This window comes from Lepidochelys kempii, chromosome 3 (genome assembly GCF_965140265.1).
Source record: "Lepidochelys kempii isolate rLepKem1 chromosome 3, rLepKem1.hap2, whole genome shotgun sequence".
NCBI classification, from domain to species: domain Eukaryota; kingdom Metazoa; phylum Chordata; order Testudines; family Cheloniidae; genus Lepidochelys; species Lepidochelys kempii.
Window position 1 is genome coordinate 194,639,994 of NC_133258.1, and position 16,582 is coordinate 194,656,575.

At 43.6% G+C, this 16,582-nt stretch overlaps 1 protein-coding gene across 2 annotated transcripts in view; it reads right to left on the reverse strand.

Moving 5' to 3' along the window:
* The window catches only part of SLC1A4 (solute carrier family 1 member 4), a 42,856-nt gene extending 28,174 nt beyond the window's left edge, over window positions 1–14,682 (reverse strand). The window contains exons 1-2 of one of the 2 annotated variants that reach the window (XM_073339476.1): window positions 14,052–14,667; window positions 1,212–1,254 (exon numbers count right to left, since the gene is read on the reverse strand). In XM_073339476.1, coding sequence (XP_073195577.1) covers window positions 1,212–1,254; window positions 14,052–14,587 — 579 coding nt within the window. In that variant the 5' untranslated portion in view covers window positions 14,588–14,667. Of the gene's footprint in view, window positions 1–1,211; window positions 1,255–14,051 lie in introns of both variants that reach the window. The other variant, XM_073339477.1, reaches the window with a different exon arrangement.
* Window positions 14,683–16,582: the final 1,900 nt, after the last annotated feature.

The following is a 16,582-nucleotide window of genomic DNA, read 5'->3' on the forward strand; positions in this document are numbered from 1 at the left end:
AATGAAGTCACTATCTGAAAAGCTCTAGCCAGCTAAAATTCACCCTTATGCAGAGGACAAGCACAAGGCCTATGCAACACCTACATCTTATTTTGACGGCTTAAGTGGAATGTATATGGTGCGTATTTTGGCCACCTATACAAATGTAAGTGTCACCCCTAAAACTTACCTGTAAATTAGATTGGGATATCAAGAATATTAATTCACACACACAAAAAACAAGGCCATAAATTTACTTTGATGCCTAAATTAAACACATCCCAGGAGCAAGGCTCTTGATTTATATTTTTCAAAATAGGGAAACAAAGAATTTGAATAATTGTGAATTGTGTCAATGACAGTGTAAAGAAATGCAGAATCTCCCCACTTAAATCTTATTACAGAATACCACTACACCAAGGAATACTGTGGCTATATTTCCCACTTTTATTTTATGTGGTACTTTGACCTGTACTATTTTATGGTTTTATATGAAACCTGATTTTGGAGTTCTGTCTTGCTTTGAAGAAAAGAGCACAATGGAGCTAACAATTGTTATTTTTCAGCTTGGCTATCTGAAAGAATTACCCTGTCTTATAGCAATAGAGTATCTTCAGCAATAAGTATCTTTTACATACATCTAAAATTAGAAATGGGCCCAAACCAACATCTTCTTCAAACTTCACAGCTCAGGCTCATCTAGTGTAAACGAGTTCATACATTCTGGTGCCAGCTAGTGTACTACCATGCTTCGCTCATAGCACTGTATGTCAGATGAGAAATGAGACTGAACTGGGGACAAGTGATGTAATGAATAATATTAGGCAGCAAAAGGTAAAGCTCTTTGCTATATTCCAGTGGACCTTTGGTGTTTTAGCTTTGTTCATTCCAGACTTAATTCCACACCATTGTCTATAGGCCATATGAATAGCTGGTCAGTGGATGTATGTTAGCCATATTGCAGACCCATCAATACACCACCACTGTGTGGGATTTTCAAGAGAGCCTAATGTAGCCAGGCACCTAACTCATACTGGCTTTCAAAGGGAGCTAGGTGCCAAGTTACTGCAGGTGCTTTTGAAAATGCCCCCAAACGGTGAATTATTGTGGTGGGGTTTTTTTGTTTGTTTGTTTTACAATTTACCACATGTGCAGTCATTTATGAAAAGCCAGCATTCCTTTGGCCTGCCTGCTTAGTGCAGCTCATTTCTGAAAGCTTACGTAGGCCTTACCGTTCGAAAAGCAGCAACAACCAGGTTGGAAGGAAACAGATTTCTGTAACAATAAAACAAAATAAAATAAAATAAAATATTTCCTGTCTAAAGAATAAAAAAGGTGTATCATGGCTTTTTACTTTGGAGAAACACCAAACCTATAGCAAGGGCAAATATTTTGGCATTAAAATGCTCTATATTTAATTAACTTCCATCAGTTTTATGCTTAAGTGAAGCTATTACTTTCCTCATTACTGAATAGCATGTAATTGAATTACAGTTAAATTAATACCCATTCTTTCTCCTAATTCTCATGTGATTTTTTTCTCATAGCAAGAGCATCATTATAATCAGTGAAATCAATTTCAGGGGACCATTTAACCCTTTAATATTGCAAGGGCCATTGAGTAGATCCAGGAAATCTGCTTCCCTAAATACCCAGTATAAAACCTGACAATACCACAGACAGCTGCTGCCTGCAGCACTGAAGTGATTAAAAATCCTAGGTTTAAGACAATGCAATCCCATGGAAATCTAGTCTAAATTCAACGTTGGTTTAAAATAGCAGTGTAAACTGCACATCAGGTGTAAGAGTCCTGAAAATGGGTATGAAGTGCAAAGTAATAACTCATTTAAATTTAGCATTCTGTGTGTGTGTGTGTAAAAGTGTAAAACAAGCCTAACAGGAAAAACAAATAGTTGGTGGTTATAAGATAAAGCCGTACCCCCTATTTTATTTTGCTCCCCATCAGTTATTTTTATTGCTATACTTCATTTCTGTTCTCTCAGTAGGTAAATTACACGTGTTTTGCACACCAATAGACTGTCAGATCTATGCAAGTTTCACAACATGAACCCATTTTACAATCATTTGTTCGATAGCTCTCTTTTTTTGGAATGCGCTGCCTTTTAATTTCACTGAATGCCACTTTGTTCTTGTGTTATGGAAGCTCGTAATCTACCTTCTTGAGACCATTCATTACTTTATATACTTTTATCTTGTCTCTTCTGATTTGTTTCCTTTTTCTCAGGTAAACAATCCCAACCTTTTCAATCTCTCTTCATGTGAAATTTTTTCATAAGAAGTAAAAAGGCCCATACTGGGTCAGACCAATGGCATCTACTCCAGCATCTTGTGTCTAACAGTGGCCAATGCCAGATGCTTCAGAAGGAATGAACAGAAGAGGGCAAAATTTATCAAGCAATCCATCCCCTGACGTCCAGTCCCAGCTTCTGGCAATTGGAGATTTAGCGATAGCCGGAACATGGGGTTGCCTCCTTGACCATCTTGGCCAACACTTCCCTATTCACTTTCTTCAGGCCATTCATGGATTTATAGACCTCTAGCATATCCCCCCTTAGTCATCTCTTTTCTAAGATGAACAGTCCCAGTTCTTTTAACCTCAAGTCATATGGCAGCCGTTCCACCCCCCTCATCATTTTTGTTGCCCTTCTCTGCACCTTTTCCAATTCGAATACATCTTTTTTGAAATGAGGTGAACAGAACTGCACACAGCATTCAAAGTGTGGGCGTACCATGGATTTATATAGTGGCATTATGATATTTTCTGTTTTATTATCTATCCCTTTCCTAATGGTTCCTAACATTGCTAGCTTTTTTGATTGCCGCTGTACATTGAGCAGATGCTTTCAGAGAACTATCCACATGACTCAAATATCTTTCTTGAGTGGCAACAGCTAATTTAGACCCCATCATTTTGTATGTATAGTTGGGATTATGTATTCCAATGTACTTAGTTTGCACTGATCAACATTGAATTGCGTCTGCCATTTTGTTGCCCAGTCACCCAGTATTGTGAGATCCCTTTGTAAACTCTTTGCAGTCAGATTTAGACTTAACTATCTCAAATAATTTTGTATCATCTGCAAACTTTGCCACCTCACTGTTTACTGCTTTTTCCAGATCATTTATGAATATGTTGAACAGCACTGGACTAATTACAGCTCCTTCAGGGACCCTGCTATTTACCTCTCTCCACTGTGACCATTTATTCCTACCCTATGTTTCCTCTCTTTTAACCAGTTACCATCCCAGCTAATCCTTAACAATCCTGTACTTTTAAAACTGTAACATAGGATGTTAAGGTTTCTATTACATCTCCTACCTTTGTATTAACTGATGCTTAACAAGCCTGTACCCGCTGCCTGTGTGTAATATTCTTCTGTACGCTACGTATGTAAAAGCATATGTAGCGAGTTACCCACATTTCTAATTGTAGGCTTGATCTTTCACCTATCTGTAAATGACCTTTCTGAGAAAGAGAAAAAGCTTTAAAGAGAAGTGTCTACTCTATTTGGATATGTTAAAGACATCCTGCCAGCTGGCATGATTCTGAAGGGAGGTTCCTGAGGCAGCTACCACACAGTATGCATGATATACTGTTTATTTACCTTGGGTCTTGAGGTGAGATGGGGAATGGTCAGGCTTAACACTTAGGACATGACAGGAATCGGAGGATAAAGTTTGTGGTGAAAATACTGCCAAAAGGTATGTCTTAGGCCAAGTCTACACTTAAAAGTTTTGCTGGCATAATATGTCAGTTAGGGGTGTGACCTTTTTTTTTTTTTTTAACATAGCTATGTCACCAGTTATATTGCCCAAAATATTTGCCAGCACAGTTTATTTCACTCACCAAATCACTATAAGCTATACCAGCAAAAACATAGTCTTGTCAGTATAACTGTATCTATGCTAGGAGGATATGGCTAGAACATCAGTAGACCTGATCAGTCTACACTATAAAGATATAGCTTTACAGCAAAACTTTTAAGTGTAGTTGAGGCCTTAGGGTAGGGAAGAAATGGAAGGTAGTAAATCCAGGGAGCGGCAAAGGGAAAGTAAGCGGAGAAGTTACGTCTTTGAAAGGAAAGAGAAGCTAGTTGAAGGTAAGGGTATGTCTACACTAGCACTTTTGTCGGTCTGGGTGTGAAAAAAACCCACACCCTTGACCAATGTAAGTTTCACCAATAGAAGCAGGGGCATGGACAGTGCTATGTCACTGGGAGATGCTCTTCCACGAACATAGTTACCACCATTCATTGGGGGTGGTTTAATTATGCCGATGGGCAAGCTCTCGCCCAGGCCGTCAGCACAGAGCAGCTACAGGGGAGAACTTACAGCGGCACAGCTGTATCTGTAGACATAACCTAACATATGCTATCAACTCAGCTGATACACTGTTTGGTGTTCTCCTATTCATAGCTCCTTTATCCAGTCACACTGTATGGACTTTCCCACAGCCTTGATGATACTACGAAGTACACAGACTTTCACAACACAATTGGTTGTTAACACTCACAGCCTTTTTTCCTGTTGCTTTTGTCAGCAGCATTGAAAGCATGATAGGACTAATTTGGGGCTTATTGAGTCAGATCGCATTGTAGCTGAGAAATATGATTTTATTTAATAGAAATTCACAATATAAATGTTTTGCTGAGCTATTAGAAAAGAAAAAGAAGAAAAAGAAAAAGAAATTCAAGCAGGCTCCAGTACTGCAAACAGTTATGCACATGATTAACTTGATGCACGTGAGTTGTGCCATTGACCTCCATGGAACAACTCACATGCATCAAGTTAAGTGCACATGTAACGGTTTGTAGGATCAGAGCATTAGGCCTAGTACTTAAGCACATACTTAAATTTAAGCATGTGCTTAAATCCCATTGGGTTTTAGTAGATGGCTTAGTGTGGCTGAAAGCCCCAATTCAGCAAAGCAAGTGGCATTTTTGGCTCCAACCGCTAGATAATGCTTCAAGGCCATTCTGAACATTGGCAAATGCAGTGCACAGAAATGTGACTGTACTTCCCCAATCACCCGACCTGATTTTGACCTTGAAGACAGCAAAGAACATTTTAAGGTTACACAAGGGTATAATTATGGGCCAAATTAATTAACACAGAAAGATCAAAAGGAACCCCATTACACTGGATGTTTTGCTCAAATAATAAAGTCACTTTAGACTATAGATTCATGGAAGTATCTAATTTAATGTGTTATTCTTATTTGTTGTGCAATCTACTATTTAGGAAAAAACATTTTAAGTCATAAAAGCCTATTATCAAATAAATGGTTTAATCAGCTATACACTAAGATGCGATTTTACACACAGTAGAGTCATAATTCATTAAGATAAGTCATCATGTGAATTAAATCAGCCTTTGATGACAGACAGGCCAGTGTGAAAGTGCACAGGCTTTCAACTTCATCAGAGGATGAATCTGTGCAAACACCCCCATATAAAGCACAATACATAGTTCAATCGAATGTGTTCCATAGGAAAATGTCACCCCACAACTGACTGGCTGTTTGGGCTGATCATGTGCTCACATCCCAGGCAGTGTTTATCATGCGCAGTGAAGCAAAACTAAGAGACCTTGGAAAGCCAGCCCCAGTTCTGTCAGTACGAGTCTGTGTTCATTATGTCCCCAATTCAAAATGGAAAATTCACACAGAGAAGCACAAACATACTTCCTGTTCATGTGTGCCACCATAAAGGAAGGATGGCATTTAGGCAAATGTGTAATTGCACATGAAAATCAGATACAGCCATTGGACAATATTTTTTCTCAATACACCATTGTACACCTGGAATTTACATGGGTTACTATGAAACAAAGTAATAAATAATTATATAGAGCACCACAGATCTTTTACACTTTACAAAGGAGATCAGTATCATTATCCCCACTTTACAGAGGGGTAACGTGAGGCACAGTGAAAGGAAAGTGACTTGCCAAAGATCACCTGCCCAGGCCAGTGGCGGCAACAGAACCCAGGTCTCCTGAGTCATAGACCAGTGCTCTATCCACTAGGATCCATTGCTTCCCTATAACTTTTTTTGGGGGGGGGGGCGGGGGGATAGGGGGGAAGAGAGAGAGGATAGAAGTAATTCAGGTGATGAGACAAAAAAATAACTGCCAGGATCACCACAAAAACACACACACACACATACTCACATTTACTGGTCCCCCGTATCTAGTGCTCTTTTCCTAGCCTACTTTCTGCTATGAAGGATAGACAGCTTCCCACAGTATGCTGCTCCAATTAGAGCTTGTCTAGATAGGAAAGTTGTTCTTCAGAAGTGGATTATGTTAAACAGGAACATGGCACTCTTATTCTGGAATATGAGTGTCCACACGGGGAGATACTCCTGAACTTTAAATTCTCACCCTTCCTTAATCTGAATTAATTTTCAAATGTTGACAACCCTCCTTTCTGGAATTAAGAGTGTCCACATAGGAAGTTTATTCTAGAATAGCAATTTCCGCAGGCAGAAAAGCCCTTAGAAACCTGTGAAACAGGGCTGATCCAAACTCAGGAAGGGAACCACAGGGGAATGGTCCAGAAGGTCCACAGTAGTTGTGGATAAGGGGTGTGATGAGCTTGGGGAGTAGGGTTAGATTAATGGGTTATTTGAATGTGTAACATTAAAAGTTTAGTTTGCGCTAAAAAGACCCCAAACCCTGAAGTACCTGTTATATTTTACAAAAGCACATGACTGTTATCACTATACCAGCCACCCTTGAGCAAACACTGGGGTTGTCTGATACTGAGTATGTTGGTTATCTCGCCAGCATGTGGTTCAGTGATAGTACATTCCTTGCTACCCTTACATAGGTGGTAAAACTGAATGCTGTCGGTGCTGGGAAGGAAGAGAGTTACATAACTTATACGGTACATTCAACATGCCTGAGTTAGAGATGTATTTCCTGTTTAACTCAGAGGATCTGCTACAGATCCTCCCCTCCCCAGGAAAGGGGACTGCCTCACACATAGGAGCAACTTTAGCCTCAGGGGGGTGGTAGCAAATGCAGACCACCTCTGTGCTCTGAAGGGGAGGAGTGCTTCCCACTGTGCCTCTCCTCAGTGCCCAGGCCAGCGAGGATGGCTGCGAGCTGGGCAGAGAACTCTCCACTTGTCACAACACAGTGTACGTTTTGCAAAAAGAAAAACAGCCAGCACTCACAGGGGGCATCATTCAGCATGAATGGACAGCACTGCCTCAGGGTCTGGGGCACTGGCAGAGCAGAGTGAGGAAGCTTGCAAAATACCCGCCCTGTACCTGATGCAAGACGCACTGTCACCCCACTTAATTTAATCATTTTAAAAGGAACCTAGATAAGGAGATAACTACGGTTAGAGGAGATTAGACTGGGGTCTTCTCTGTTAAAGATATACACTCATTCGGAAGCTTTTATCCTGTTCACAAATGCACAACCTTGTAAAAACAGCTACTGTTCCATTCCCTAATAATTCCAAAGAATCAGTTCCACCAATAACGTAGGGGATGTTAGTTTCTGAATCAGAGTGCGGCAAAAAGCAAGTGCAGACTCTACAACTCCTGTTTAAGTTACAACATTCCCTTTTTCATCGTGTATGCAATAATTATGAGGTTTCAGAAATGGACATAGCCTGTTGCCAATACATGACACTCTGTGTTTAGCATTTCTTGAAAATACACAGCCCAAGCAACTGTATAATTGTAACTACTAACCCACCATTCCCTATCCCACATCATAGTCATTACAATGCAAGACTTTTATCCCTTTTGGTCTCAGAGTAGACTGTTGCTATTTACTGATAGTCTCATTTTTATAACTCTTTCAAAAACAGATTGATTTAACAGATTCATTTAATCACAGAACAGTCCGCTGATTGTTTCTAAGGCCCATTACTCCACCACAGTTGCTTAGGGCTAGCCACTGGGATCTGTGAAACCCATGCCTATCCATCCCTCAATTTACAGGGCTAATCCATGACTGTGAGATTTAATGCCACTAGATTGTTGATTTAAGGCCACCTTTTAGAAATAATCCAGAGGTTATAGTCCAGTGTCCATGTTCAGGGTGACTCCAGTCAGTGACTGGGGATCTCAATCCTTACGGCTGCAGGTTCCCCCTCTTGAAACCCAAAGGCAGAGTATTCTCTGCAAGCTCAACTGAGAATGGGACTAAGTGCAAAAGTACTCCTGCATTCTGAGCCTGGCTCTGATACTGATTCCTGGGGGTCTCGATCCAGTCTGTTTCAGTTTCTCCATCTATAACATGGGGATGATAATTTTTCACTCCCTCCCAAGAGTGTTACAACTAGAGCTAGCCAAAAATTGGAATTTCCACCCTGCAGAAAACGCCGAGATTTTGAAATCTGGTTTCACCTCAACTGGGAGGAAAATATTCTCTTTTGTTTTGTCCTTCAATAAATATTTCATTTTCATATGTGTCGCCACTTCAGAGGTCTGGCCTAGTGAATGAGTGATCAGTGGCCAAGCCTGGGAACAGAGCCAAACCCCAGCCTCCCATGGAACAATGCAAAGCACTACTTCTGGCCACCAAGCAATAGACTTTTAAAAAACCAGAACTGCATGTCCTGGTAAAAGACAGCTTTTCTAATCTCCAGAGAATCTATGTTAAATATTGACTCTCCAGGCTGGGTCCCAGTTCCCATTCACTATTTCCACCTAGGGGAAGGTTTACACTAGGTTTCAAGCCTTGTTGTGCCTAAAAAGTACACTAAGAGTGTGAGTGCCACTTATGATGTCACTAATAATCACCTCACGGTCCAATTCACAGATACATGGCTTCTCAGGCCAGAAGGAACCATTATGATCCTCTAGTCTGAACTCCTGCATAAAACAGGCTATACCATTTCACTCTTCCACTAACTCCTGCCTCAAGCCCATAACCTCGGGTTGAGCTGGAGTGTATCTTTCAGAGAGACTATCCCGTCTTAATGTTCAGGTGTGTCATTGCCACCTGTTTTTCCCAAGCTAATTATGAACTGTCTTGATACCACTGAAAACATTTTAATTGATTTTTGACCAGTCTACATATTTTGGCATTTGCTGTTGCCCCAATTTGAACTGAACTGCGTAGCAGAATCTCAAAGGACGTTTCCAGACACCACAGATAACAGCCAAAAAAATCAAAGCCACGTGTCCTTGGGTTTAACTGAAGTGTTTCATACTAAAAAAAAAATCATAGTGCATCAGTGTTGTGTGCTTTCAGTGTGAAAGTGATTTGCACTGGCTTCCAGTTTGATTCCAGGCACAGTTCAGTCTTGATTTGAACCTGTGAAGCCCTAAATGGTTTGATGCTTTGCCAGCTTAAAGACCTCCTCTCCTGTAGCATTCTGCCACAGCTGAGATCAGCAGAAACATTTTAAAAAGCAATACTAGGGCGAGAGGGAAATAACCAGTGGGGTGTTTTCCATGCAAGTCCCTCACATAACTTGCTCTGCCCCTGGTCAGCCAGAGCCTGGATTTGTTAACCTTCTGGACACAGTGCAAAGCTCTTCAAAAACAAAAACAAAACATGGTGCTTGGGGAGGGGACAGAGCAACAGTCTAGGGATGGTGTTTCCAGGTTTCAGGGTGGGATTCTGTGTTGAGCGGGCCAGTGTGTTGGAGGTGATACATGGGGGAGGGCGGCGATGGTGTGTTGGAACAATCCATTTCATCTGATATTTTCAAATTGGATTTTGTCCCATTATCGTAGTGGCCCCCTAGTGTGTTTTAGAGGGGTGCTTATTGCTAGGGATTGATTACTTGAGAGACCGATTGCTCCTCTTCCTGTGGGACATTGCCACAACTGAAATCAATGCAGAGGGCCAGAGTTGGGGCACTGCTGCCAGAGCATGCTCCTCAAGGGATTCTTGACTTTGGAATTTGTTCCCTTCCCTCATTCACCAAAGGCTGGATCTGTCAATCATCAGGACATGCTGCATGGATCTTCTTTTCTCCAGGACATTTGAGGACAGGTTGGCTGAGGTACGAAGGGGTTTTTCTGTCTGCTGGGGAAGGTTTTTATGGTTGGTGTGTATTTCTTCATATGGATGGGAAGAGTAGTCCATTATCTTAGGATATTTCATTAGATTAAACTATGTATGGGCACCTTGAATATAAGATAGGCACTTAGTTATCTTTGTATAAACCAAAATGGGGGAAAAAATCAGTCAATGCTTTTTCTCTAGAAATGGCACCAATGTGCACATTAGTGTTGTTTACTGAGCCAGCAAGTGTTGTTTTTGTTTTGTTTTTTAGCATGGCGGATTACATTCCATTGGTAACTGTGACACAGAAACCCACTGGGCAAAGGGATCACTGTTCTTTACAAGCAGCTCCTGTCTCAGACCTGACAAACTCACTACACCTAATACACTGCTTTCATGGAATTTACCCATAAAAGGTAGCACGTGAGATCTCTACTGAAAGCTTGTAACTTATCAATACTCAATCATTGTGAGATCTTTGTACACATAATATTTAAGGAATAACAGAACTATATTGAAAACTATGCCTATGGGATTGGAGTAAAAGTTAGTCACCAGAGGATAATATGGCCTGATGATGGCCCATTCAAGCGGTAGAGAGTTGTTATCCCTCCTTGGTCAGCCAGTGATGTAATGTAAGGTTCAAATGTCTACCCTTAGCCCATCTCAAAATAGTCAATGGAAAACCATCAAAGACAACGGCAAACAATCAAAACCACTTAGGGGTAGAAAGGAACATTCCGAGGGGTCACCCGGTCTGTGACTAAAGATAAAAGATGGATACATCACAGGGTGGAGAAAGACACTCTGCATCCTTTCACTGAGGAGACATCTGATGGAGTTGGGTTGTTTCATGAAAGACTGGATCCTGGTTCCTGTGAAGCCAGCGAGCTCTAAACCTTTGGGGGGAAAACCTACTTTATGAGATAGAAAAATGTAACTATTAATAAGGGAGGGCCCTAGTTTGCGTTTTAAGATTTTGTTTTGTATTGTAACCATTTGTTTCCATCACTCTCTTGTTTCTAGTGGAACCTCTATTCTTCCTTAAAAATACATTATTTTGTTTTATTATAAGTGCTCATAAGTGCTGTGTGTGATACAGCAAGCAGTAGTTTAAGGTAAAACTGGTAAAGTGGGGTACACTGCTCCATTGGGAGCAGAGGATCTGGGATTTCCGTGAGTATCCCATGTCAGGGGCTGGATATCACAGGGGATCACTTCAAAGGGATTGTGGTGCACCTCTTGTTTACCTGCAGAGCAAAGACAGGATACTGGCACAACCTGGAGGAGAGTGGGTGAGTGGCTAAAAGGCTGGTGGTGTTAGGAATCTAACACCCCGCTATCACAGGGAAGACTCTCTCTCGCAAGAGGCAGATGGTAGGGAACAAGATGACTCACAGTCCTGGGAAGCCCCAGAGCCATCACAATACACCTTATCAAACCCCTGACTCTGAGCTCTATCTACTTCATTTAAACTCAGCATTTGCATTTAGATGATGCTGGGGGAATCTGTCTACTGCTCCCAAGTTTAGGTGGAACTTCAGAAATCCTACCAAGCACACTTGGAAGTGCTCGGCCCCCGTCCATCCTGTATGCATTCAGAACACTCAGAACTCCAGGATCAAGAAAATACCACACACATGCCCAGCATCCTATGAATGCGCAGCATACAGCTTGGGTCATTATCATGGTCTTCTAGACTCTCAGAGTTTAGCAGTGACAGGTATATTCTTTCTACATTTTAAAAAAATTGGTTTCCCCCACCCCATCGATTCCAATTCATCTCAATGGGCATTCTATAGCCCTCAACAATAACACAATGTATATTTAAAAAAAAAAACAAAAAACCTTTGAACTAACATGTTTGTTACACATAAGAGCTCGGTCACTTTGCTTTTATATTGTAACTCTTCTCCCCAGCCCAAAAATAGACAAAATATGAACAGGAGACTATCAGTTCTTATAAAAGGGAATTTATCTCCATACATTCATACCCATTATACTATAACAATTTCCCTCAGTATATTTTTATTTGAAGACACTGCACTCCAACTTGCAGGTTCTCATTCATTCTGCCACTTTTTTCAGATTATGTAGTAATTTCCTCTTTGATTAACCTCCGCAATGGGACTACTCACAGGGTAAAGTATTACTCAGCGTGAGTAAGATGACACTATCAGGTCCTGAATACTACTAATATATTGTGTAAAAAGAAAAGGAGGACTTGTGGCACCTTAGAGACTAACCAATTTATTAGAGCATAAGCTTTCGTGAGCTACAGCTCACTTCCTCAGATGCATATCGTGGAAACTGCGTGTGTTACACTTTGAAAGAGCTGAACAAAGATTAACCATTGAATAGGAGACTGCAGTTGGAAATAATTATGAAATTATTAAGAATCTCTCCCTTGGATGATGAAAACGCTGGCTCTGTGTGTTTCACTGAAATGTGTCTTTTAAAAAAAACAAATCTCTCTTATTCAGATTTTCCCAGCATCTGCACACTAAAAATAGTGAACTGTAGAAGTGTTACTGCAGACTCTGACCCCCGCCCCAGCACCTATTTAAAATTAAATAACAACACCTACTACGCAATAAGACAAAATAAGAATAACTGCTACGTAATTAGAAATGGGAGCTTTCCCTTTGAAGGAAGTTCTCATGGGGCTGTAATTTTTTCAGCTGGCTCCCTTTCTCTGCAATAGGTGGAAGGAACCTACAAAATGTCAGGATGAAAAAGGAGTGGGGTGGAGGATAATACAAAACATATTAAATACAATCATGCCACTGTATAAGTCAATGGGATAGCCTTAACTGGAATACTGCGACCAGTTTTCATCACCCCTTCTCAAAAAGGATACTGCAGAATTAGAGGGAGTTCAGAGATATGCAGCAAGAATGATTTGGGAGCAGGAAAAACTTTTATATGAAGAGAGATTGAAAAGACTGGGATTGTTTGCCTTCACCAGGGGATGCCTTTGACAGGGAAATCTTGAGTAGGAGTAGAGAGACTATTTTAATTCTGTGTTTGGCACTGATGCAACAGCTGCTGGAATACTGTGTCCAGTTCTGGCACCCACAATTCAAGAAGGATGTTGGTATATTGGAGATGGTTCAAAGAAGAACCACAAGAATGATTAAAGAATTAAAAAACATGCCTTATAGTGACAGACTCCAAGAGCTTAATCTAGTTAATTTAACACAAGTTAAAGGGTCACTTAATTACAGTCTATAAGTACCTACACGGGGAACAAATATTTAATAATGGGATGTTCAATCTAGCAGAGAAAGATATAGCATGATCCAGTGGCTGGAAGTTGAAGCAGGACAAACTCAGACTGAAAATAAGGCGTACATTTTTAATGGTGAAAGTAAGTAATCATTGGAACAATTTACCTGGTAGATTCTCCCTCATTGAAAATTTTTAAATCAACACTGGATGTTTTTTTAAAAGATATGCTCTAGGAATTATTTTGGGGAAGTCCCATTGTTGCCTGTGCTATGCAGGAGACCAGAGAGATGATCACAATGGCCCCTTCTGACCTTAGATCTATGAATGAGAGGGGATATGATAAAAGCATGCAGAATAATGAATGGTCTACACACCTTGTATTCACCCAAGAACCCCGCGGGCTTTCAATGAAACCAAAAGGAGCCAAATTCAGAACTGAACAAAGGAAATAACTTTCTCACACAACATGTAACTAACCAATGGAACTCACTACTACAAGATATGACTGAGGCCAAGAGCTGAGCAGGATTCAAAGTGGGATCAGACACTTCTATGGGTAGAATTATAATAGTAAAAGAAAAAAAAGTCTAGAAACCCTCCCGCTTCAGGGCATAAACCAACCTCTAATTAAGGGGCTTAGGAGAGGTTACTGCACATTACTGGGGGCAGGTTACTGCACATCCTTCCTCTGCAGCGTCTAGTGCTAGCCACGGTCAGCGCCAGGGTCGAGCTGGGGCTGATCCCCTAACAGGTGGTTCCTCGGCTCCAGCAGCAGACACCCCCCCCCAGGTGGGGGGCCAGCTCCCGCCTTAGCACGGGTACGGGGGGCAGGCAGGTACCTGGCGAGGTCCAGGAAGGAGTCCACCGTCTCTTTGCTGGTGGGCAGGGCGTCGGCCAGCCCCAGGGCGTTGGTGTTCAGCGCCTGGGCCCCGGCCCCGGGTCGGACGATGAAGGCCAAGGCTACGGCCAGCGCGGAGGCCACCAGGGTGGTGCCCATGAAGTAGGCGACGGCGATGCCCCCCAGCTTGCCCAGGGCGCGGGTGTCCAGGCTGGCGGCGCCGGAGACCAGGCTGCAGACCACCAGCGGCAGGATGACCATCCGCAGCATGCGGAGCAGCAGCTCCCCGGGGAAGGCCAGGGCGGCCACCTGCGCCCGGCTCAGGCGGGCGCCGCGGACGGCCGCGCCCAGGGCCACCCCGAGCAGCACGCCGGCCACGGTCAGGATGACCAGGCAGTGCTTCCTCAGGCAGCGGCCGCAGCCCCCGCCCCGCCGCCGGGCCGGCTCCGCGGGCAGCGCCCGGCCCGCCGTCGCCTCCCGCCCGGCCAGGGCGCCGCTCCGCACGTGGCCGTTCCAGCTCTCGCTCGGCCTCTCCATGCCGCCGGCCCGGCCGCCCGCTGCCCGCTGCTGCAGCCCCGGCTAGGCAAGGCGCCCGCGCCGCCGCTGCAGCCCGGCGGGGATGATGCAAGGCTGGCCCTGCCCCTCGCGCCGGCCGCCGCCGCCGCCCCCCCAGCACCGAGGGCCCCCTCCCCCGGGCCCGGCCCCCCCGGCTGCTGGGGCTGTCACAGCGGCTCGGAGCCGGCGGGTTGTCCGGGGGGAACTGAGCCAAAGGGGGGGGGGGGGAGGTCGCAATCCCGGCTGAGGTTTATTTAGGGCCAGCGCCCTCCTCCGCCCCTTGGCCTCCCGGTTCTTCCCATAAAGGGTCAGGCAGCCGCCGGGAGAGATGCTCCCAGCAGCGCATCAGGCCACAGAGCCAGCCTCCCGCTCACAGCCCCTTGCACTGGGCTGGCTTCTTGCCCTGTGTGTCTAGACAGCGCCCGGGCTCAGGTTTGATTGTGTTTGTACAGCACATTAGTCCAGCGAAACCCTCCTCCTGTCTGGGGATGCTAGTCTAAATTCTACCTTAACATACACAGTGACAGAAACCAATAACCATCATCATTGTGGGCCCAGGCACCAGCGAATAGGGATGACATTTCCTACTGCTGGCAGCCTGCTTGGAGTAGAACAGTACAAAGCAGGCAGATTTACAATCTCCATCCAGGCTACCAACACTAACCTCACTGTGCGGACTGAAAACGGCTCCAAAGGACCATTGAAACAGATGGAAAGAAGTGCTCCAGCCAAGGGAAATTAAAACTCATAGAAATGAAGTTGAGCATGCATATCTTTTCCTCTGAATCAAGGACAATTTGTTTATCCTTCCCACCTTTTAGTTTGTTCTCCTATACTGGACTTTACAAAAATGATGGTGAACGTGTCTAGAACAATGGTTCTGCTGCAGTATTTTTATTTTTATTGCAACATCACCCAGGAAGCCTACTCAGGATCAGGGCCCCATTGTTCTAGGAGTTGTCTTACCATACAAAGACAAAGAAAGGAAGGATGGTTCAGTGGACTGGGTGCTACCTTAGGTGTTAGAAGAAAAGGAGTACTTGTGGCACCTTAGAGACTAACCAATTTATTTGAGCTACAGCTCACTTCATCGGATACATACCGTGGAAACTGCAGTAGACATTATATACACACAGAGACCATGAAACAATACCCCCTCCCACCCCACTGTCCTGCTGGTAATAGCTTATCTAAAGTGATCATCAAGTTGGGCCATTTCCAGCACAAATCCAGGTTTTCTCACCCTCCGCCCCCCCCCCCCCCCCCCAAACTCACTCTCCTGCTGGTAATAGCCCATCCAAAGTGACCACTCTCTTCACAATGTGTATGATAATCAAGGTGGGTCATTTCCAGCACAAATCCAGGTTCTCTCACTCCCTCACCCCCCTCCAAAAACCACACACACAAACTCACTCTCCTGCTGGTAATAGCTTATCAAAAGTGACCACTTTCCCTACAATGTGCATGATAATCAAGGTGGGCCATTTCCAGCACAAATCCAGGTTTTCTCACCCCCACCCCTATACACACACAAACTCACTCTCCTGCTGGTAATAGCTTATCTAAAGTGATCATTAAATTGGGCCATTTCCTGCACAAATCCAGGTTTTCTCACCCTCCGCCCCCCCCCCCCCCCCCCACAAACTCACTCTCCTGCTGGTAATAGCCCATCCAAAGTGACCACTCTCTTCACAATGTGTATGATAATCAAGGTGGGCCATTTCCTGCACAAATCCAGGTTCTCTCACCCCCTCACCCCCCTCCAAAAACCACACACACAAACTCCATCTCCTGCTGGTAATAGCTTATCCAAAGTGACCACTCTCCCTACAATGTGCATGATAATCAAGGTGGGCCATTTCCAGCATAAATCCAGGTTTTCTCACCCCCCCACCCCCATACACACACAAACTCACTCTCCTGCTGGTCATCCAAACTGACCGCTCTCCAAGTTTAAATCCAAGTTTAACCAGAACG